At 41.6% G+C, this 25,379-nt stretch overlaps 1 protein-coding gene across 2 annotated transcripts in view; it reads right to left on the bottom strand.

Moving 5' to 3' along the window:
* The window catches only part of LOC309566765 (rho GTPase-activating protein 39-like), a 175,281-nt gene that overhangs the window by 67,243 nt on the left and 82,659 nt on the right, over positions 1–25,379 (bottom strand). For both annotated transcript variants that reach the window (XM_082272059.1, XM_082272060.1), the window contains exon 3: positions 7,139–8,405. In XM_082272059.1, coding sequence (XP_082128185.1) covers positions 7,139–8,405 — 1,267 coding nt within the window. The remainder of the gene's footprint in view (positions 1–7,138; positions 8,406–25,379) is intronic.

Here is a 25,379-nt window from a genome sequence, read left to right as displayed (position 1 = left end):
GTCTATCCTTGAAACACGCAAGCCACTTTTGGATCCCTCTGGATCTTACTTACCACTGTGCCACGAGTTAGTGGCTTAATATGCTGTGAACCTATATTGTAGGCGAGTAAGATAGGCCCGAAGCACAAAAAAAAAAAAAAAAGGCAAAGGACAGGCATGTTTGGGCTAGCAGGGGAGTCCAGGAGCTATAGGGTTAAAACCGCATGGTCAAGTTTGGGTAGTATTACATACCTTGATTGGTGAGATTGAGGTTTTAGGGGTGGGATAGCAACAGTGTTGAGGTGATGACGTGAAGGTCAGCGATCGCGAGGAGACGGAAGACAAGAAAACCTCCTACCCTCCCGCCCTGTGGATAATAGACTTGTTGGTGGGTGTAGTGGCATAGCAGTTGGGGTCTTTGGAGGCATCCACATTTTCTGTGCAACATCAGAGTAAGGACCCGTCTATGGTATGGCGTCCTCTGAGTAATCCCAGCTAACGGTGGTGTTAACCAGGAATTTGTGGAACTGGAGGTGTCTGCTGAAATTTGGGATGGTCTTCGAGCCGGTTTTCTGTGGCTGAAGACATTTAAGTGGTTCCGCAGACACCAAATTGTGGTTGGTTCGTTAGTGCCTCCAATGATCGTCAGCCCTGGTCATTATCGGTATTGTTATTATATTTCTGTTCAAAGGAATGTTTATATGTTGTTAATAAATGGCCGCTATGGCCAATTTTAACTCCAAAAGTTTGTCGGTCTTATTATTTAGTTATAAGGTCATAGCGGTCTAAGGTGGCAGGTTATTTACGACATCTGGTATGCCTTAGTGATATTTTTATCTACTTTTATTAAGCTACCCTTGGGATAATGCACTAGGCTGGTGCGCCTTCTGTTTGCTTTCTTACAAAGTATATAAAAAAAAGGATGAGCTGAAAAGCTCCATCAAGTGCTGGAACATACCATCCTTATCAGTATCAAGCCTGTGGAAATGTCATAAAGAGGTTTGAGCTGAAAGTCGGTATTTGCATAGGCTTACCCACGTCCACTGCCCCATCCTCTCTCCCTTTCATTGTGACAGTTCTCAAGCCTGCAGATAGCTTCCTTAAGTGGGGTACCCACTATAAGAAAAAGAAAATCAGGAGAACGATTTTCCTTGTTTCACAGCAAGTCGAAACTGATGAACGAAAATTCGTACGGAAATTCTCGTATCACAAAAGCATTTGTTATGATCAAAAGCATTGTTTATGATCATGCGCAGTCTTTCTTTTCTGATTTTTCTTGTACAAAAATTGTACGAACACGGTACACATTAAACGAAAATCGTTCGTTTTTTTTACCATACATGGAAAGATTTTGGCGTTTGTCCCTTTAAGAATTTTTGTACGAAAAATCAGAATCGGCTGTGGAAAGTGTACACAATATACGAAAATCGTACGAAAATTCTTAGGGCAAAAATGTTTGCCCGAAAATTCCAAGGGGCGGGTTGGAAAAGTTCTCTCGAATGAACACATTTCCAACCATGTACATTTGTGGTTTTTATTCTGTAAAGTCCAATCATTTCAAAATCAAATATTAAACGCAAACAAAAGCTTTAGAACGAAAAACCAACGTTCTCAGAATTTTTGTATGAATTTTCCTACGACTTAATTTCAAAATCTATCCATCTATGAGCAGCTTAAGGAAGGTTATCATGGACATACACAAATATAAACAGCATAGTTAAAGCACAATAAGGTTAACAAGGTGACCAATTGCATGGCCCAAAATATATGTTGGATGAGGAAACCTCACAAGTTTAAAGCGATATTAAAGCTTTTTTTTTTTTTATAACTAAAATAACAACATGTTATACTTACCTGCTCCGTGCAATGGATTTGCACAGAGCAACCCCGATCCTCTTCTGGGGTCACCCGTCTGTGCTCCAAGTTCCTCCTTTTCGGCAAACGCCCCCATGGAAAGCCGCTTAGGGTGGCATTATATATATATATATATATATATATATATATATATATATATATATATATATATATATATATATAAGCAAAAAAACAGCAGCTTGGGAGATGTTCCAAAAGGTAGAAGCAGTACAATTAGAAGGTAAGCAATAAAGAAAGACAAGACTGGTAAGAAAAAGGATAAAGAAGGGCAAAGAGTGAAAGAAAAGCAATGGAAGAAAAGGGTAGAAAAAAAAAAAACGAATAAAGAAGAGGGGAAGAGTCCCAGAGGGTCAGCTTAGGTTAGGATCAGATGGTCAATAGGGAGTCATTAAACCATGGAGGCGTATCCAAGATTGCCAAAGAAGATACATTTGGCATGGGTATTGGCCACTGCTACAGTCAGCTTTTCATTTATTGTAATAGCCTGTTAATTTATTTATTAATTTATTAATTACAGGTACCTAAATAGCACCATCAATTTACGCAGTGCTTTACATACATACATTGTACATTCACCCCACTCCTTGCCCCAAAGCAGCTTACATTCTAAGGTCCCTAACTTACATTCATACATACGCATACTAGAGACAATTTAGACAGGAGCCAATTAACCTACCAGCAGGTCTTTGAAGTGTGAGAAGAAACCAGAGAACCCGAGGGAAACCCATGCAAACACAGGAAGAACATGCAACCTCCAGCCAGGTAGTGCTGTGCAGGGCCGGGACAGGAGGTGGGCATGGATGGAGGCGCCCTGACCCTAACCCTAAGGGAAGGGGGAGGCACAGTTTGGCATCTTTGACCTTGGCGCTGGATGACCTTGTCCCGGCACTGGTGCATTGGTTGAACCGACGAACCTAGTGCTGCCAGGCGGAAGTGCTAACCACTTAGCCATTGTGCTCCCCCCCCCCCGTTAATCTATATTTTTCCACTTTAAGTCTTGAACTAGGGGTTTTCCATGCCTTAGCAAAAGTTAGACTGGTGTCCGAGAAAATGTGAAGCACTCGCTCTGTACAAAATGCGGTAGCAAAGCTGCAATTTTATTTTTCTTTTATATTTCTCCGGAGTTGGATTTTGAACACATGTAAGCAGCTGCCCTACTTCTATTCTGACAGGTTCCCTTTAAAAACTTATCCAGAAGGAAAAGTGTTTTTTACTGTACAGGCAGAACAGGTTCCAGCTGTCATTTTCTAGGGCAAGTTGGGAGAGGATAGGAAGGGTCTGTTTGGTTGTTAAAAGCCCAGCAGACAGCCCTCTGTGCCGACACTCGCAGCTGCTGCCCGTCTAATGCTGCAATCAGAAGCTGATTATTTGAATAATGTTTATTAAGCAGGCATGCTATTCATAGTGCTCAAACGTCCGGCTTTTTTTTTTTTTTTACATAAAAGATCTATAACTCGCCCTGATTGCTTTCCCAGAACTCAGACTATTGATGAATGCAGATTAACAGGAAAAGCAGCTACAGGATCCAGTAAAATGTTTTTACATCTGGAACAGAATACCTTTTATTAATGTCACACAAGTGCCTGGCTGTATTTTTCATTAGTAAGGAAAGCTTGGGGTAATGTTACACCAGCCGACGCTTTATCGACACAAGTCACGGCTAAAAATCAACACAAATAAGGTGATTTCAGTGCTCATAAACTATACAAAGACCCTCGATCTTCCTGTAGTAAGTCAACATTCAGCACCGGGAGAAAAAAAAAACCCCAGCATTTTCACAGTTTAGGCTACGTTCACATCTTGGCGTTGCTATTACAGGCGTTTTTATGGGCGTTTTTTCAGGCGTTTTACAGGCGTTTTTTGTGCAGGCGTTTTTAGCTTGACTAGAGACCAATGGAAAACGCCTGTAATCTGCCCAAAAAGAAGCTCGTGTACTTTTTTGAGCGTTGGGCGTTTTGCTCACGGCGTCAAAACGCTCAGATGTGAACAGGGGCCTTTGAAATGAATAGGATTTGTCTTGTTGGGCGTTTTGAGAGCTCATCCTAGAGCAGAAAAACTCCCCAAAAACGCCCCAAAACGCCTACATGTGAACGTAGCCTTAAAGCAAAACGATTAAGATCAGTAAGTTTGCTTTGTGCTTCTGAAAATAAGGGTTCTCTCAACAAGGTATTCTTTGACATGCCTAGACTTTATTGCAAGGCGCACGTCCCAAAAATATTTTCACATACCAGAAAAAAAGAAAATGCACGTATTGACTTTAAGGGCTTGCTCACATGTGGATCACTTTTCAAAAGGCGTTTGACAGGTAGCGATATGTTGCCTCCCCACCACCTGATTTACCCCGTGAATGCCACATCACTTCGTCATTGCATGCCTTGTCCCAGTTGCTGAGCGGCCAGATAAGACTTCATGTTTGGCTGCAGGAATGCCCAGCAAATACTACACGACGTTTCATTCTTTCTGCACGCACCCTCAAACCACAATGTTCAAGTGGTGGGGTGGGGCGGGGCTCAACTGCCTCATTTTACCTCCCCCTTTGTCTCCTGTGCGAATGATCCCCCAAGGGGATGCTCCACCAAAAGTTAAGCACACACTAGAAGAGTGGTCTCCAAACTGTGTCCCTTTGCTTGCTTTTATCTGGCCGTTGGGGCACAATTTTCATCGGGAAGAAAGAAGAAAAGCGCCACTAAGTGTAGTAGGACAGGTAAGTTTTATTTTACCCCTAATCAGGGCTACTCACATAGTTGGGTCTAAAACAGGGTCATTGTTCATATGAGGCCCAGGATTGCCATGGGGTATGTCTGCATTGGCGCTGGGAAGGATGCCATGGAGATCCAGGAGGTAGGAAGTCGGCTTTGAGTCACTCTTACTCCAGTGGATCGCAGCGCAGTGTGAGTCGGCGTTGAGCGTGTAAACGTCACGGGACCCAGGATGCTTTGCAACACATTTCAGAGCATGGGCCATGCGGATTCCGAGCATCCTTTGTCAAGCGGGCTTCCTCCCTACCTCCTGGATCTCCGTGGCATCCTTCCCAGCGCCAATGCAGACATTCCCCATGGCGTCCCGATCCCGGACCTAATACGTACGATGAGCCTGTTTTTAACCTAACTATGTGAGTAGCCCTGATAAAATAAAACTTACCTGTCCTACTACACTTAGTGGCACTTTTCCTCTTTTTTCTTCTAATTGTTCTCCAGAGTCAGCTAAAGCTCATAGATCAGCTGCCCAAGTGTTGGACTGTTAATATTTATGAACGTTATTAGACTGAGATACATTGCCCTTGTGCCTACAATTGCCCCCCCCCCCCTTTTCACATCTTTTATCCACTAATACCAACAATGGAGCATAATTCTTTACCCCACTGACAACAAAAAAAGGGGCAGAATTCCTTCCAATGACACCAAAGATGGGGCAGAACGCCTCCCAATGACATCAACAATGGGTACTTAGGACACCAACAATGTGGCTATTTTCCTCCCACTGACACCAAAGATGGAGTATCGTTTATTACCACTTTTTTACTCTCAATGCCAACAGTCCAGCCCCTGTAACGTCTGAAGGACAGTAAACTGGCCCTTTGTATAGAAAGTTTGAGGACCCCTGCATTAGAAGAGAAGCAGGTGAACGATCCTACCGTTCTCATTGATGTTTCACAGCAAGTCTAAACCACGAATGGTACTAACTGTACGAAAATTCTCATATGACAAAGGCTTTTTTTTGTTGTTTTCTGTTTCTGATCATGCCCATTTTTTCGAATCGATTTCTTCTCGTATAAAAACCGTGCGAAAACACATTAAGTTTTAGTTCTGTTTACGTACGAGAAAAATGTTGGAGTTTGACCCTTCAGAAATGTTAACTTGGAAAGTCTGAAGGGGATGTCGAAAGTTGTGTACACGCTGGATGAAAAATCGAACAAACATTACTCGTACGGAATTTTTCTTCCAATTTTCTTATGGTGTGTACCCACCGTAAGGTCAAATATGTTTGAAGGGTGTTTGGTGACTTGGCCCCTTTTTTTAAATTGGTCGTTAATACTCCAAAAAGCGGGAACTCCCTAAAAAATACAGTACTACCCTGACTCTGTTCCTGTTTTGACTAGGTGTTGTGTGAAATCTATGTCCTCGTGTGTCATTAAAAATACAAGATTATTAAAATGAAATAAATAAAAAAAAAATAAAAAACTCCAGCAGGAAAAATGGACCTCTCCCTGTCAGTTTGGTTTCCCAGCATCTAACTAGTCTATTGGTTTGGGGTGAACTGACAACTCTACAGAAGTCCTAAAGCTGACCCTTACCCAAAAGTATATAAAACCCAGTCACTAAAATCTTATAAGCTTTCAAGTGGAAGTATGGGCAAAAAAAAAAAAAAAAACACAACACGTGCGAGTACCAAGAAATACTGGTAAAAAAATTCAGTGCGACACCCTGTTTGAGCTGACTGTCCTGAGTCAGCCCTACTAAGTTCGCCCGTCCTGGACTACAGAATGCCTCCCCTTCTTATCTCAACATATGGGGGATTTGTTCTATAGTCCAGCTGGAGAGAGCAGGGCTGGACTGATAATGTAGGTCAGTGCAGCAGAAGCAGTTTGTCAGCACAAAACTATAAGCTCACAGAATTTCAACAGTTATTTTTTTGTAGATAGACAAAATTTAGGGAAATGTGCATGTATTTAATTTTTTTTTACTTTTGCCCACACATACACTTTAACATGCTAATTTTAAAAGTCAGTCATTTTCAAAATGAGTAAATCTACAGCTTTTATTAAAAAAAGAGTACTTGGTGAACTTGCCAAGGATGAAAATGAAATGTCCCCATATCCCAGTTCTTTTTTCACATTGACTTGTCAATGCACATTACACAGGTCCATGGTAGTCACCATCGGGAAAAAATGCCATTTAGCCTTTGCTTGCAAGGCGACAGCAAATGGTTGCAAAGAGACTGCAGGAGACATGAAAGAAAGAAAGAAAGAAAGAAAGAAAGAAAGAAAGAAAGAAAGAAAGAAAGAAAGAAAGAAAGAAAGAAAGAAAGAAAGAAAGAAAGAAAGAAAGAAAGAAAGAAAGAAAGAAAGAAAGAAAGAAAGAAAGAAAGAAAGAAAGAAAGAAAGAAAGAAAGAAAGAAAGAAAGAAAGAAAGAAAGAAAGAAAGAAAGAAAGAAAGAAAGAAAGAAAGAAAGAAAGAAAGAAAGAAAGAAAGAAAGAAAGAAAGAAGCTTTTCTTTTAATAATATTAAGTTGCTATCATTTTTAAGAGAGGAACAAGAAGAAATGTGAATAAGCAGACACATACCTGAGACACTGTTCTAGTGGACTCTGACGACAGGAGACTTGTTTGGCTGGTGACTTTCTTCTCCAAGCAGTCCATCTTCTCGTACGTTCGTTTCTGTCGTACCCCTTCAGGTTGTACAGTTGTTTCTGCTTTACTGCTGTCTCGGACCTCTATTCCTGGTCTGTACAATGACCGACTACTGGCTGTGACATCATCCCTTGACCCTCTCCCCGAACTGTTTTTTAAGGACTCTTGAAACCGCACCTTGTTACTGTCCGGAGCAATGTTTTCTATCATGTCTGTGTCCAAACTAGCCTTGCTGCCCCTAGTAACAGCAGTCCTGCAGACAACGGACCTCATCTCTGCAATCAGTTTTTCGTTCAGCGCATTGAGTTCACTGCTGCTGCCAACAGAACCAGGCCTTATCTGAGCAGTGCCCTGTCTCCTGCCCTTTCTTTTTCTCAAGCTAGGAGAAGGACCCGTGGAGTAACCAGAGTCCTGCTGGCTTACCACCGTAGGGTAGTCTTGAGGAAGACTGTTCTGCCGATTGTGGTGAGCCTCCATGTTCTTCAAAACATTTGCTTCCAATACCCTCCAAGAATTCTTGAAACTGTCCTTTAGGGCCAACTGACCAGGCTGATGTTTAATTGGAACATCGAGAGAGCCAGTAGGTGAGATCGTTTTGTTTGATGACTGGTCGACATTGACCATGTGCTTTATGTACTCCCTGCCTGCTGGGCTGTATTCTGTAGCAGAGGGGCTTCTCTTGTGCTTATTCTGATGAAGGCCTGGATAGGGCAGAAGCTTTGGTGTCTGTGAGTGGCTCTGTAGGCTATTTGTTGGAGATACCGGAGGAGAAAGAGAGCGTACAGTCATACTTTCAAAGTCCATATCAGCAGGAGGCTCATCATAAATGGGAGATTCTAGAGAGGGTTCATCATAGATGGGTGGTGGAGATCCATACCGGGGAGATGAGGGCTGTTGTAATGTACCTGTAGGAGTCCTTTGTGGAGTCTGACAAGTGGCTCCTTTAGTTAAAACTAGGCAAAATCCACCATTGTCTGTTTTCTTAACTAGCATGGATTGCTTGGGATCCACAAAAGGTTTAGCCGGCAGGGCAGAAGGTGGAACCTGAGCATAGCCACTGGGTCGGTTTATGGAATTCTTTGGTATACTGTTCTGCAGCGACGAATTGGAAGAGGACACTGGAATCTGTCTCAGACTATTCACTTTCACCAACATGGCTGCTTTAGTTCCAGGGACAGGCTGCCACCTCTGAGAAGAATCTCTGTGAAGAACAGAAAGACAATATTAGGTTATTTCGAACATGTAAGACTATAAATTGCTAAGCCCAACTCCAGCCACAACTATTTTAAAATGTTGGCCAATACGGTAAAGGCTTGGAACCTGTAAGGTTTGTATTAATTTCCCCTTTGGGGGGGGGGGGGACTTCCCGTTACTTTCTAGTACACCCTGAATGATGGGGCCTCACACAGAAGTGACCACAAATGTCAAAAATGTGGACCAAAGACAGAGATATAACCCGGCAGACATTCTACTAATCATTTAATAAATGCATAACTATACTTTACTAATTGGGCTGCTTTGCAATCTGCCCCCAATGTAGTAATTGCACTATATTCGTCCCACTTTGGGTGCTTCCACAGATTAGGGTAGGAGCACACTTTGCAAAAAGGTGCCTAATGTGACACAAAGTATGTAAAAAAATCTTTGGTTTTAATGTAAATGTTAGAATTTTAGTTTGCCTTTAAAGTGTAAGGAAACTCTATTTTTTGCACTTGTACCTAAAGGTAAGCTTATGATAAGGCTTACCTGTAGGTAAACTGCACGGTTTAGGATATATTCACACAGCATGCAGCCAGTGATGTCACCAGCACATGCGCTCTGAAGGGACGGCATACCCGTGCCATCCCTGCAGAGCCCCGTGTCGAGGTTCGCAACCCCCGCGAGCGTGCGTGGGAGTTATCCCAGCATGGCCAATCAGACGGCAGAGCTCTCAGCACTGACAGCGCGCCACTGGAGGGCTACATTCCAGGGTAGGTTTTCATAATGTGCTAGTATGCGATGCATACTAGCACATTATACCTTTACCTTGCAGGGTTAAAAAAAAAAAATGCTGCAGTTTACTACCATTTTAGGAGAATGGTCAGTCTAAATCAGTGTTTCGTATGGTTTATAATGTTCTGCCTACATGCACATTATCACACACAGAAGAATGGACTGGAAACATCAAATTTATCAAGTGTATAGTGAAGCCAGGAAACACATTCAGATATTTCTGAATTTATAACAGTGCAGAACGAGGCCTTCACAGTCAGAGCTCTGTGTATCCGCTGTCAGATTATGACAACAATGGGATTCTTGTACTACTCCCAACTCAATTCTCACACAATCGTCTGGCAGAGGCTGAGTAGGGTGGGTCCTGCCCTATTACGGACAACAGGAAATGGGAACATGATAAATTGGGCAGGATTTAAGGGTGACAATCGGCCTTTTGTGATGCAACTTTTTTTTCCCAATCCCAGGGACAGAGGAAAAGAGAAAAAGAGGGGGTAGGAAACACGCAGGTTAAAATGCAATCAAGAAGTTGTTAATTGTAAACTGGATAGGATCACAGCCAGAGCAATAGGTCATAACAAAAACAAGGGGATGAATAAGTACTATGAGCAGAGAACTTGTACAAAGACACCAGGCTGATAAAAAAGGACACCCATCCATACGTTCCTCACACCAGATTATTAATTCCCAGAAGCCGAGCTTGAAAAGGTACATGAGGATGAAGGTCTCAATACACACAAGCAGTTAGCACCATGTCTAAGTAGAGACTCTTATTAGCTTTACTGCATTCTCAAAGGCGAATTGCACATGGACATAATAATTCACGGATGTTTATATTTAGGATCCCGTTGACAGAAAGCTCCTGAGTGAAATGTTCCATAAAGACCTTGCAAAAATGTGCGTATGTGTGCATAAAAATCAGGGTCCTACTCAGAGTCCCCTTTCCTTACATCAGGGTCCCACTTCTTTACATTTGGGTCTCTATCCTGGATGGAGACCAGAGGCAGCCTTTGCTGACCCTAATCATCAATCAATGCACATTAAGGAAACAACACTTACCCTAGCTGCTGGTCGAATAAAATCTTGTAGCACACCAAATGTGGCATGTGGACCATAGTTTGGAGACCCCTACTTTAAGTGGTTCCCCGTATTACAATCCTGGCTAACGGTCTGTTTGAATAATACCACTGAGCATCTATGGGTTTCCAACCCCATTCTTCATTGTGCCAAAAAAAAAAACTAAGTTATGATGGCCTCACTATTTAAAACAGCAGATTGGCTGAAGATCTGAACCTTGAAGCTGTTCTACCTGAACATAGGTCTTTAATTACACCAACATAACTGTACACACTGAAAATGCAAAGTACTCAATACACTAACTGGCCTGTCTCTATACATGCAGATTATACACGACAGAAGCAGGTAAGACTCAGCAATTCCCGTTGCTCAAAAATCATGAAAACGCATATAATAGACAAAATAAGAATTGTTTGCTTCTCTGGATATTCACTGCGAAAATGGGTTGCTTATGGGAGTCTTCATGAAACAGAGCTCCAAATTAAAGGATTACCCAATCCATCACAGATAAGTAAACAATTTTGGTTCCCCTGGGGGTGGGACTTTATAGGCACAATGTAGTGGTACTACCAAGATGATTATGTTTAAAATTTTATTTTATTAAACAGATACAAATTACAAGAAAGACAATAATATCTTGATAAAAACAATTTAGCAAGCAATAGGTGACATGTGCAAGTTTAATGAACTCAACCATCCAGTCCAGATAAAGTACCCGACGCGTTTCGAGGTTTGTCACCTCTTCATCAGACATCACAGATATTTTAGTTTTGGGTAGATGATGAAGTAAACCACCCAACAATTCCTTTTATCTCTGAGAGACTCCCATCAGGGAGAACTTTGCGCCAAGGTACTAGGTCTGCATACCTGCCCATTATGAGGAGCTCCCATTCTCCATGCTGGATTTTTATTCACTTTACATTAAGGAGAACATCACATGAGGAGCTGGAATTCACAAAGGCTGTGCAGAACCGAGCTGGAAATTATAGCAAGGAGATCTCACTGTATTCCCAGCTCTGGTATCAAGACATAAAAATGGTGGGAGTTGACCTACCAGGTCCTATCTAGAACAGAGGCGATTAACGTTCTTGACATAAAGGGCCTCAAGTGCGGCCCCCAATATCACCAAAGGGCTGGACATACAATTCAGTGAATATTCAGTGTCTGAGACAGCAGGCACACAACAAAAGAGTTTGGACATGGTACAAGAGATGGTCAGAGAATGTGGACAAAATACAAAGATGGACAGGAACTTTGTACATAATACAAGAGAAGACTGGAGAGGACTGGAGACATACTGCAGGAGACTATCAAGGATTGTGAACATGCTATAGAAGAGGTTGGAGACTAACTGCCCCCCAATACATGACTAAACCCCCTTTTGGCACAATACAGTTCTCCAGAAGTTCTGTTCGCTCCCTGACCCTTCGACCTAGAGTGGTAGTGGTATTTATTTTTTCCTGCATCATATACTGGCAGCAGGCACTCTGAGAACGTTTGGCGACCTGAGAGAGAGCTTCTCACTACCTAGCCACATGTTTTATAGATACTTGCAGGTCAAACATGCATACCAAGCTCAATTTGCTACTAACCCGTCCCGTGTCAAGGCCATCCCAGTCTTGGAACTGATTAAGAGCACTGACCCCAGGCACCGGATTTCCACGTTTTATACAGAGCTTCACTTGCCCTCTTCCACCACAATAGCTAACGCCCTTAAAGCTCACTGGGAGCACAACTTCGGTGAAATGGAGGATAAGGAGTGGGGTGAGGCACTCAAGACATGACAAAGTATCCCCTAGACCAGTGGTCCTCAACTCCGGTCCTCGGGCCCACTAACAGGCCAGGTTTTATGTATTACCTTGGGGAGATGCAGACTAGAATACTGCAATCACTGAGCAGCAAATGAGATCACCTGTGATGTAATTTAGTGATCTTGCAAACCTGGCCTGTTAGTGGGCCCCGAGGACCAGGGTTGAGGACCACTGCCCAAGACTATCTGACCGACTTACCCAGGTCTTCATAATTCACTGCTCCTACCTCACGCCCCACAGGCTGGCGAGATACCCGACTGGCTTCGACCCTAGTTGCCCGATGTGTCACATTGAGCCAGGTACCTTTTTCCATCTAAATTTGGAGTTGCCCCCAACTCCAAGGATTTTGGCAACAGATAGTCACTTTTCTCCATGACAAAATGGAATCACCCCTCCAGCTGGCCCCCAAGCAATGTCTTCTCGGTATATATCCGGACGAAGACATGGATAAATTTGTAACAATATTCTTGCAGGAAACACTATTCATCGCTAGGAAACTAGTTGCCAGAAAGTGGATACGGGAACACCCACCTGACTTTAACGTGGATACGGGAGGTCAATAATGTTATCCCCTTTCATAGGCTTTTATATAAGCATAGGGGTTGTCCCCTTAAATTTAACAAAATTTGGGATAGCTGGTTACAGAGCGCGGATACATGTGTTTAGGAATGTTAGTATGTTATGCTATGTGCAATTTTTACCTGTTGGCACTTTTCCACTGTAAGTACCGGCTCGGCTCTACTCGGCCCTGCTTGGCCCGGTTTGCTTTTCCACTGCTGGTACCGCATGGTACAGTGTTGGAACTGTTCGGTACGGTACGGTTTGCTTTTCCACTAAAGTAGTACTAAAGTTAAGTGGGTGGGATAACAATGGGGTGGGTGGGATTCTCTGACCAATCAGTGGCTAGTAGTGACTGCATGCAAAGGATTGTGGGATATAGTACCGGGTATGGTACCTCTTGGAACCACAATCGAGTAGGTACTGTTTTTGCGAGCCGTACCGTTCGGTTCCATGCAGTGGAAAAGCGCCGCCGTACCGTACCATACCGAACCATTCCTGCACCATACCATGCGGTACCAGAAGTGGAAAAGCACAAAAGCGAGCCGAACCGTTCGGTTCCATGCAGTGGAAAAGCGCCATATGATTACTGACCCCCGGCATTGTTTGTATTGTTCTCTACCCATGCACTCTGTTGAACCTTGCTTTGATGTGATTTTGCTGTACTTGCACAGTCCTCTTTATTATTAATTTTGTTGTATTATGTAGAAAATTCAATAAACATCACTGAAAAAGAAGTGGTTGGAGACTGGGAACATGCCTCAGGAGACCATCCTAGACTGGAGATGTATTTTAAGAGACTTCTGGAAATCACTGCTATAACAGGGCAATAGGGACACACAGATTGGCATCTGTATGGGCCCTGTGGACCCACAGTGCCAAATGTCTACATGCAGCTTCTGCGCCGAAGGTTGGGCACCAGGAATCTAGAACTACACTTTCACCGTTGGGTGGACTGAACCATTAACATGTATACTTTTTCCTTCCATTTTCAGTCTTAAAGCTCTAGTCAATTTGTATAGTCTACGGGTTTGTAACCGGATTGTGTTTATTGGGTTGCTTCTTCTCCAAAGTACTGTAAACAAACAAGGTCTACTGCACTGCCAGAATACATTTCTCAACTGGGACACACACACACACACACACACACACACAACAGGAAAACAGTTTTGGCATTTGTTCTGTTTAAATCTGATCATTATCTAGGAACAGATTACAGATCAACAGGGACTGAGGGAGGTTTTTAAGGAAATTATAGTAAATTGAGACCACGTTTCGATTTTATTGAAACCATTCTGACTGGCAGCTCCTGTTGGTATCCCGTCAGGAGATTTTAAAGTGGGAATGCGTCAGATCATAAACACACTGTCACATTGCACCAGCACAATCCCCATTTAGAATGTGGGTTTTATAGGGGCGAGAGTGCACATTACTGACAACATCAAGACTGCGAACAGAAACTGAGAAGCTTTTATGAAAATGGTACAATAGTCACTCTGTTTTTGACATTTTTCCAGTATGAACTAGTGAATTCGGTCTCTGCTTTCTGACATTCAAATGTAATAAGTCATTCAAGAGGGAATCAGAAGGACTCCGCTTTTAGCCCTCTTTAAAACGTATCTCCCAATGTCTATTTTAACAACTTTGGCTCTTACACCTTTATATCTCTTGTAGACCTAATAAATGTTTCCATGTGCACTATAGACCTGTTTATTTGGCAAGAATGGTTTCTTGCTCAACAAAATATAGTTTTTTTGTCACAAACTAGGCCTTCCTTTGGCAACATTATCTTGCAAAATAATTTTATATTTTCTATGTAATATTTTATATAGCCAAAAGGAAAAATGGGACACTGAAATTAGGGCTAAATAGGATTAAATCCGAATTCCTGTTTTTTTTCTTTTTTTAAGTTACAGTTTTCAGTCTGGACCAATGTAAGTAGGCATAGAACATACCTATGGGATCCCTGAAGAATCAGAGAATCATTGTAGTAGTCGCCACTACTACAGTAAATGCCATATTCTTGTATAGTGAACACAGGGCATTACTTACTTGGCACGGGCGCCATTCCAAGAATGGCCTTGTAATTGTCTCAATAAATACAAGACATTGGACAAGGTGGAAAGGTCTGTGCTGGGTGAGTGACCCTGTGTTAATGATGCAGTGGGACTTAGAAGACAGTGGCAATCACTGAAGTACTTCACTAATTCTCAATTTTTACAAGGATCCCACATGTATGGCAGATGCATGCTTACATTGGTCCAAGCTGGACCAATGTAACCATGCAGAAAAAAAAAAAAAACGTAACAGGAATTCTACTTTAACATTTTTTTTTCTACTTGTAAGGTTTCTTTGGTGTCATATGCAAGTCAAAGGACACCTTTGATCTGCATATGAACAACATTTTAAATACAACGAATGAATACATTGTAATACTGTATTACTCAATGACACTTGCAGACTATCTGCAACTGTCACAAACCGGCTGAGTTTTAAAAAAGAGGTTTTACTTTTTACCTATTGTATCTTTAGTCTTATTCAATTTGGCTTATCCTTGCAACTTGTAATCTTTTTCATGTAGGTCTACTGCCCTTTCTTTAGTTATACCTGTAGAAGATTGAATTCCTTCTCCAGTAGAAACGATCACTGATTATACAACTAGAGGGCCATTGTGAAATGATCTATAGATTATTTCTTTTCAGCCTAATTTTACTCAGATGCAGCTGCATTTGAAATACATAGTAACTCCCGGCTGTCATTTAAAAATTTGGTAATTGCCAGTAATAGGCAACAGCAAGAGAGGGAGTAAACATAGGAGTCATGCCCTCAAACCTTTTTTGAAATTTTTTTTAAAAGGCATCTTTCCTACTTTTAAAATCCTCAAGTGGTCAAAGTGTAGCTAAAGCCATTTTTTTTTTTGTTTGGAAAGAGCGAGAAGAGTTTAAACCTTTATTAGGTTTTTACTGCGGTTTGTGTCCCCACTTGGAAGATCCACCCTTACCATTTGTTCCAGTGGGTATTGTCACCAACACACAGATTTTATTTTTTGCAGTTGTCACCAGAGCAAGAGGGAAGTGAAAATCTTTCATGGGGACGCCTGTTCTTGTGACAACTGTTAGGTGGGAATTCCCCCGAGTTTACACAGTATGTAAAACTGAAAAAGGTTATACAAACACTACTTAGGCCCTAAAGACAGTCCCCTAAAACATAATATCCCACCAGCACTGAACCACACTACTAAGCCCAACACCTGTAACCTTCACCACTTAACTTTCGTTCCCCCCACTAACTCAACCCTAACTTATTTCCTATACACAGGTGGTCCCTGGGTTACAAAACATCCGACTTACAGAGGGAGACAACAGGAAGTGAGGAGAAATCTAGCCCTAGGAATGTAAATTCACTCCTGTAAAAGTTCTCATGGGAAAAAGGTGTCTCCACTGAAGCTTTATCACTAATCCTTGTTTCCACAATAACCCAAAATTTTCAAAATACAGTTGTCATAGGAACAGAAAGTGGGGTGAAATCTTCTGCACAGGGGTACAGATAGCAAAACCAGTGGTACAGGGGTGTTAACCCTTCCCTGTGCCATCTAAAAAACTTAAAAATGATTCCTTTGGCTGGAGCTAAAAACTTAAAACCTATTTAGCAAGATTCCACACCAAACCTATTCAGCAAGATCACAGCACCCAAAGAAGCTATTTTAGAAGGAGAACTGCATTTCCAGGTTTCATGTAAAAATGGTCACTCAAACCTTCCTCCTGAATATAATTTTGGATACTGTAGGGGAATGGTTAAAACATTTTGTCTTTTTTGCCATATGTGCCCCCTTGTGTTCACTTCCTGTCCTATAGGCACAACAAAAAGAATACCTCCGAAATGAGGGAAATCTTAGACAGTTGCCACAAGAACAAGGGTGTCACTTGGGATTTTTTTATTTTTTATTTTGTATACCTGTTCTGGTGCCATAATATAATTTCCTCACTTTTCGCCCCACTAACAATGGTCACGAGGACAAAAAAAGAGGGAAAAATCACCCCACACAGTAAAAGAGCAAAAAAAAAAAAACCCAACAAAGGTTTTAGCCCTTCACCACTCTATCCAAAATTTAAATAATCTAAGATTTAGTTTTAGATACACTTATCCCCTAAAAGGTGTCTTTATACAAAATTCTAATTTTGATTATATTGTGTAAACTGATGAGCTACTTCAACTATTAGTTTGCATACCTCTTAGGGACTGTAGTATCAAGATCAGTACTACAATTTCCCCACCAAAATTGTACTCTCATTCTTTTTCATTTTCAATACAAAATCAAATAGCAAGACTGAACTATCCTCATAATGGCCTTTGTCTGGTGAGTAGACCTGGGAGCTCAGGTACAAAAATCTCACGTCATCGAAAAAAAGAAGAGGAGGTCAAAAGGGTGGTTCAAGCCAAAAAAAATCTTTCCATTTGACTAGGAAAGGTTAAAGGACCTTAACATGTATAGCTTGGAAGAAAGAAGAGACAGAGGGGATATGATAGAAACCTTTAAATACATAAAGGGAATCAACTCGGTAAAGGAGGAGAGCATATTTAAAAGAAGAAATACTACCACAAGAGGACACCGTTTTAAACTAGAGGGGCAAAGGTTTAAAAGTAATATGAGGAAGTATTACTTTACTGAGAGAGTAGTGGATGCATGGAATAACCTTCCTGCAGAAGTGGTAGCTGCAAATACAGTGAAGGAGTTTAAGCATGCATGGGATAGGCATAAGGCTATCCTTCATATAAGATAGGGCCAAGGACTATTCATAGGATTCAGATATATTGGGCAGACTAGATGGGCCAAATGGTTCTTATCTGCCGACACATTCTGTTTCTATGACTAAGGTGGCTAATGTTGTCTCATCCCCAAACTGGAAATCCTCCAATCTTGGCCTCAAATTACAAGTTAAAGTTATCCAACAGCAGAATTACCAACCTCTGGATGTTTTCTAGATCCACGTTGATACTCTGGATAGAAGAACTTCCTACATTCGGGCTGTTGGTAAACAAACCTTGTTCCGTCTTATGGAACCTTCATAAACGCACACTATTGTCTTTGCACGACTCATCTTATAACTTCTCTCAGTCATTGCGCACCTCTTGGACTCACTCTCACTCCCTGCTCTTAAAAAACAGGGCCAGCCCCAGTTCTCCCGTGAATTTTTCCCTACCGCCCGCTCCCCAGGACAGCTCTTCCTGTCATTGTCAGCCTTTAATTACATGTTTTAGTATGTTCTGCTTTCAGGAAATAGAGCTGCTGCTGAAAAAAAATAAATGCCACCCTATTTATAGGCATAAAAACAAACTTTTTATTGGAATGTGGTTAAGCTCATCAGCAATTTACTGCGCAAGACTAGTGTAGAGAGTTCTACAAGAACAGGAGTATAATTTGTACAAATAATCACCTATGAAAACTTCTGAAATAATAAATGCTAAAAAGGCATACTAAGAACATATTAGCTTTTTTCCCCAAAAGGTAGTACTACGTGAAAATTAAACCTTATCGTTAGTAGTAGCAGTATTCATGCTTTGCCAGGCAACAGGTCTACTTTAATTGTGGCCCCACCAGGATACGCTCAGCTTCTTTTCTCCTGTAGGTTTGTTCAGCAATGAAAAAGGTCTGGTACTTCCAGGTATGAGGGAACATGCAACTTGCTCCTCCTCTTCCCATATTATTTCCTACCAGTTGCGAGATGTGATGGCGGAATTAGTTTACTTCTCCAGGATTTTTTTTCCCTTTATTTCTAGCTGGTAAACCTGCTAATGAAACATCTTGTCCTAAGGTGAAAACAGTTTCTTTACCTTAGGAGCAATGTTGTCATTTTAGGCTGCCTGCTCCTATTTTGGACTGCATGCCAATTTGCAGAGGTATGTCTCTCTTGACGAGTTTACATTAAAGGACAAGTTTATTCACTACATAAAACCCAACAGCCCCCTTAACTATTCTAGGCTGACTATTCCCCCCCCCCCAGGAGCTTACTCACCTCCTCCAACAAAGACAGGGATGACAGCTTAAAAGTGGTCTCCATTCTAGCTGGTTAAAAATCCACTCCACTAAATTCCCTTGGAGTTGAATAAAACATTGAACCCACAGTATGGGTAAATCCCATTTGAGTCAATGGGACCTTAATTCACTAGATTGTTCACTATGTGCGACCCTGCGAGGCTCCAAAACATCAGCTGTTTATGCCTCATGGGACAACAATCAACACAAATGCATCTTTTTGGGGTGCTGGCGAATTCTCAACTTTGCGTTTAGTTCTGACAAAGCACCTTCCGTAGTATTCACTTCAAACATCGACTATGAGACTCCGTGCACAGGTGCAGGCAGCCCATCAATATGATTTTTACCGCTTGGGATATAGACCATGCAGAAAGTCATCACTGCTGTCTGAGGTGGTAAGAACCCGCAGGGGGGCAGACAATTTGAGATTAAGGGGGCTGAGGGTTTTTTTTTTTTGTATAATTTGTAAATGTGTCCTTTAAAAGGCAAGTGAGAAATAAACAGGTAAAGTTCTTTCAAAAAGAAAAACTCTAGTACTCTAAATAGCTTAGGAACATTTATCAGCTACATGAGAAGCCAGATTATTATTAGCTGTGGTTGGGGTACCCACGCAATGTGGCTCCATTCCCATACTCCAATCATGATTCCAGTAAGGGGAAAACATACAGTGCTTACGCCTGTGCTTGCCATCCCAAGGAGACACCATCCAACTTTCTGTGTAGACAATTCAAATTTATTGCATTTTCTGAGCAGGAAACAAGCATTATAAAAAAAAGGTACAGCTCACGCCCATAGGGCTTCAGCAATGTGTTCAAGCATTGGCCCATGTCTCAGTACTTCCTCTTGTCCAGATATTGACATCTACTAGTCTAGGCCTCCACTGAGTTGTTTACAGTTAAACTCAGTTTAATTAGCCCTATGTTTAGGACTTGATACCCTGACCGAGGGCTGCCGCATTCTCAAGCTTCCCAGAATTAGCACCATTGAGCAGTGGCGGACAATATATTTTTAGAACAGGCAGTCAATGTTTCCACTACAAAGAATGCCTGTGCCTTGTGCAGCCTCTTGTAGGTTGAAAGTGTTAACCATTGTCTGGAGTACAGTGGTCTGCTGTTCTGGCAGCATTTGTCAGGAACAATCACACAGTTCTTTTTAAGGGACTTGAACACCACATAGTTCATCTGTTTCCTTGTAAATAATGGGCACACAATGCCTGGGTTTAGATATTTCTTTTATTCTCGGGAGAAGAGCTTCTAGTACATAGCAGATTGGTAGTTTTCAGGGCTGATATCTTGGCTCTAGTAGATCTTGGTGCTGGTGCCTTAGGTACCTGATAATGCAAATATGATTTTGTAGGGATTCAGAGTTTGGCATTAGGGTAAAGAGTTTAGGATTTGTTGGTGATAGGTAAAGGGTTTGGGTGCAGTGTGGACAAAGAAGAGCGAAGACCTCATTGCTGCGCTGCTTTTCCGAACTGCCAAATCACAGGCTAAGTGCCGGTTCACACTAATTACGGCTTGTCAGGCGACTTGGTCAGCCTAGCAAGTCGTACACCGCTGCGGTCATTGAGTAGTACAGGACCGGTTCTAATAGGAGCGACACAAGTCGCTCTGACTTAGAAAAAGGGTCCTGTACTACTTCGGGGCGACCTGGAGTCGACTTGCATTGACATTCATTTTATGAAGTCCGTGCAAGTCGCGCTGCACGCGACTTCACAGGTCGCCCCCCAAGACGGAGCGACCTAGTGTGAACCGGCACTAAATTGATGGCTAAACTGTATTGTCTAACTGCAAGGAAAAAGAAGGTCACTGACCTTCAGTACAAAACAAATAGCAACCACCCAAACCTATAACTGGCCTTTGCAGCAAAGAGCACATGGAAGTGTGATGCATGTCAAAAAAGACACGGAAAAATTCCCAGCTCACTTACCAACCATCCTGCAACAAACTGAATTGTCCAACAGTTCACATCAAAACTAGGGGTTTCGTTTGCACACATTTGCAAATATAAGCTGCAGAGGCCACTTTACGACACCCTAGTGTACTGTGGTCTTAACTCTGTAAATTTTGAGAGTTGGAGCGCTCTCTCTCTCTCTCTATAATATAGATTATATACACATATACACAGTGGGTAAAATTAGTATTGCTCACATCAACAATTTTCTAGGTTAATAGATTTCTAAAGGTGCCAACGACATGACGGTAACAAGCCATGCAATCCATACATACAAAGAAACCAAAACTATAAGTTCTGCAATAAGGTTGTGTGTAATAAATTGGAATGACACAGGAAAAAAAAGTATTGAACAAGCCTAGGCCATCTTTAGAGTTTTCTAAGCCATGAGGCGCCATGTTGAACTTCCAGTGACCAGTATGAGAGAGTGAGAGCGATAACACCAAATTTAACACACCTGTTCCCAATTCACACCTGAGACCTTGTAACACTAACGAGTCACATGACACCGGGGAGGGAAAAGGGCTAATTGTGCCCAATTTGGAGAATTTCACCTAGGGGTGTACTCACTTTTGTTACCAGCGGTTTAGACATTAATGGCTGTGTGTTGAGTTATTTTGAGGGGACAGCAAATTTACACTGTTATACAAGCTGTACACTCACTACTTTACATTGTAGCAAAGTGTCATTTCTTCAGTGTGGTCACATGAAAAGATATAATAAAATATTTACAAAAATGTTAGGGGTGTACTCAGTATTGTGAGATACTGTATTTCTTTGACAGGTCACTGACCTGGCCTGGCTGTCTGGCAGAGGCGCATGGGTCACAAGGCTGATCGAACACAATTGCAAAACACTGGCCTATAAAAAAGTGATGTATATGCATGTCAACTATATAGTTACACATTTGCCTGGGGAGCAGCTGTAAGTGTTAGGATTAAGGGATAAGGTCATGTATTTACTTTAAGAATTAAGTATAAGAATTCTGTTGGGAAGGGGGGGTTGAAGAGTGCTATGGTCAGCTTACTAGTTAGGTGTAGGTTAAAGACCAGGGACACGTAGGAGTTGCCATTTAAGTTGACCTGGTTTGCCACTGAAATTCTTGAAAAATTTAACATTAAATATGTGCCCATTCAGGGTGGAGGCAAAACAAGGCAAGCTCGCATGTAAACTATAAAAGCTCCAAAAATTAATCTTTCATTACAGCCAACTGATCCTCAAGCAGATATCAGATGCCCTTGAAAGCAGGCTGTGACCATCATATGCATGCTAATACCAGTAAAATCTTAAAAAAGCTTATTTGCAAGTAATCTGCCCACACATGAACACCTTAGCAGACCCTGTAGCAGGTATCAGATAGGAAGCTGCTGGCTGTGTGGGCACTCGGCAGGAGCAAGGAGTGCCAACAGGGGACCAGAGAAGAGGAGGATCAGGGCTGCTCTGTGTAAAACGAATGCACAGAGCAAATAAGTAGGACATGTTTTTTTTTTTTTTTTAACAACAAACACACCTCAAGACTTTAATATTACTTTAAATACAAAAAAAAATCTGTTAAATTTAGGTTTGTTTTCCAAAACTGGTTAAAAAACACAGATTTTTTTTTTTTTTTTTTTTTTTTTTTACCCATTGCTAATTTATATTAGCTTTTAAAAGCAGTAATTTAGAGATTGAATGAAGACTATATAGAGGGTCTATTTTTAAAGATTCAATCAGAAAAATGTGTGCCCCTTAGTAGAACACAACATTGTTGACAATTTTTCTGCTCTAAGGAGGTTACCCATCTGACCAAAAAGAGGGAAAACTAAAACTGGCTATACAAATTGTCGAATTTTGTTCAAAATGTTTTGTTTTAAGAACATTAATTAATTGGATATGCTAACCATTAGTGGGGCCAAATCGACATTCGTTTTTCATCGCAGTGATGAGAAATTTCTATCAGCGTATGTTTTTTTTTTTTTTGGTTAAGTCCATTCATTCTAAAAACGAATGTTAAAACGCAAATTAGTTCATCAACCCATTGAATGCAATGAGAATTTTCATACAAAAATGTTGGTTAAAAAATTCAATAGTGTATGGCGAGCATAAGGAATGAGGGGCTGAGGGATTTAGTTCTAAAGGAGGGGTAGTCCCTCCTAATGAGGGACAGCCAGGATACATACTTATGGAAATAGCTTTTAGTGATTGGATCTTCCAGTGTCCATCTCATACCTAGTGCTAGTCCTTGAGCCTCACAAGAGCTACTTAAAAGCCAGCTACTTAAATGAACAGCCAATTTAATTTTCCCACTGAGCCATCTGTAATGATTATCTAAATCAGTATACAAAAACAGGGTTTAAGGTCATTGGGGGCTGGGACTAGGAATTCCCAGAATGGCCTTTAAAGGTGAAAAAAAAAATACACTTGCGTGCTTATATTAAAAGCTTGAAATCAAAGGTCAATGGATAAGCTAAAGCTACGCTTTTACAGAAATAGAAAGACATTTTCAAGTTACTAGAAATTCATTCAAAATCCTTTTAAATTTTTCCAAAACCAAACAGGTTTTCAATGGGTTTTTAGTTTTGGTTGCTGAGCACAGACAGGGGCTGAATTTATCATTTTTGCCAACTAAACAACTGCCTTGAGCTGTCCACTTTCTACCTCACTCCATTGTCTAACCTGGGCATTATACCAAGATCAGATGATATACCCACAAAAGGCACACCAAGGCTCGGGGTTGGAAGACTGAAAGACCACTCTACCTAGAGTTGCTATCTATGGGGATGTAGCACCCTCCTAGTCAGGTGCTAGATAAAAGCATTGGGTTGCTTTCCTGCTTATCAGGGAGCAGAATTTCTAGTTAGGCCTGTTACATGTGTCCAGTTATGATTCACTTGGTCTCAAGGAAGTGTCCCTACTGTATCCAATAGGGGAGCCTGTTGGACAGTGGAGGAAAGCTAGCAAGTGACACACAGGCTTTTGTGGCAGTCCCAGTGGGAGGGCACAACAGTGATGCATCCTGGGATTGACCATAAAAGCCAAGGACACATGTGACAGGGGGTCTTTGGGCGGGAAGCCAAGTCCCAGAAGGCGGGCACGGCTGTGTCTCCTTCTGCAGCTGGGAAAGGTGGTCACAGGCAGTCGGCCTGGTGAACCTGAAGGTGTTGCTGAATGCAGAAGTCCAGTGGATGCTGACAAGTGGAGTTTGGAGGCAACAGTGTCTCTGGAAAACAGTGTCCATGAGTCCAGAGGAACTTGCCCAGGGGTCTACCAGGAAGGGGACCACTCCAGAAGCTAGGGTCAGCGGACAGGTGTCAGCACACCAGCATTGAGAGTAAAGGGGGTGTCAGTTTCAGAACTCTGAAGAGAGTAACTAAAACTGGAGCTTTTCTAACCATCTTCACCATAGTGGCAAGGTGAAGCAGCGGCACGCTACAGCTAGTTGTCTCGAAGATTGTGCATAGTTGGGAGTATCCCAATCATCCCTTCTCCTAGCCCAGTTCTAAATAAAACACAAAATAAATAAATCCCCTGGAGTGTTTACTGACTGAGCCAAGGATTTAAAGTAATAAGGATTTACAAGTTGTTGCTATGAGTAACCCATGGGACCCCGCTTTCAGCAGCTCCCATTGAGTAGTGCTACAGGAATAGCATATATATGGTCACCCATTTCTGCTAGATGTTTGGCTTTAGGTGTTAAGACTTAAAGTGGAACTTCAGTTCGAAAATTAAGTCCTGCTAAATAAATTTCAGGCTGGCCTCTTTTGCAGTTATAGCTATGTAAAATGTTAAAAAAAAGTTGCCTATACTGTGTAAAATCCAGTAATACACTGTCTCAACCTGTTCTGCACATGCTCAGTTGCTCTCTATTTTTAGGAACTGCTGAATTTGTAAAGATTGATCTTCTGACAGCCTTAAAGCAGAATAAACCTTCCTATTCTTTACAGTCAAGGAAGCTGCTGCTATGTGATCTGCAACTACCATGGTGCTGCAAATGTGATCAGTTATGATACCAGCCATTTGATATTTTGACAGTTTGAGAACACAAGCAAATGTGAAAGTTGGCAATCCTGGCATTCCAGGAATGTAACATTTTTGAAACCCTTAAACCTCCATGGGTTTAGTTCTGCTTTGTGATTTACTGCTGTTCAAGGGCTCTGGGTCTCAACAAAATGGAAGCCTCCAGCAATAAGAAGCAGGAGCAACAGTGGAAGCAATTTACAGCACACACTAATTTTGGCAGCATGATTTGGAATGTATGTTCCTTGCTAAAGAACATATTTTTTATCAAGTTGTTATGGGTAACGTTCTGCTTTAAAGTAGGTGAACTACTAAAGTAGGTAAAGCACAATAATCCACAAAATACACAGGCAGCACAGTAACACTAAGGACCCAGTCTGATTCCATTCATAGGTAGTGTAACAATTTAGAACCTTATTATACACTGAAGCTCATCATCATTGGGCAGAGTCATTGATAAACCACTGATAGCTGGGGGGCGATAGCCATGGCTCAGCAGAAGTACTGAACATTTGAACAGTTCTCCATCCTACACGAAGGAGGAAAACATGAGAACACGTGTTCCCATTTCAGACCTTCTTCTGAAAATTCAAGTAGCCTCTTTGTCATGCTGATCCCCTGGGTTCAAAAGAACATGCAAAAGAGAACCTAGAACTCCTGAGTTTGCGTTAGCAACTACAGGAGCTGGAGACAAGCAGGGAAATTGTCTTTCCTAAAAAAAAAAAAAAGAAATGTAAAAAGTTCTCGCTGTATT

The sequence above is a fragment of the Pelophylax lessonae genome (assembly GCF_965119305.1).
Source record: "Pelophylax lessonae genome assembly, chromosome: 11".
NCBI classification, from domain to species: domain Eukaryota; kingdom Metazoa; phylum Chordata; class Amphibia; order Anura; family Ranidae; genus Pelophylax; species Pelophylax lessonae.
The sequence above is the reverse complement of the archived record's forward strand: the minus strand, read 5'-3'. Positions and strand labels throughout refer to the sequence as shown.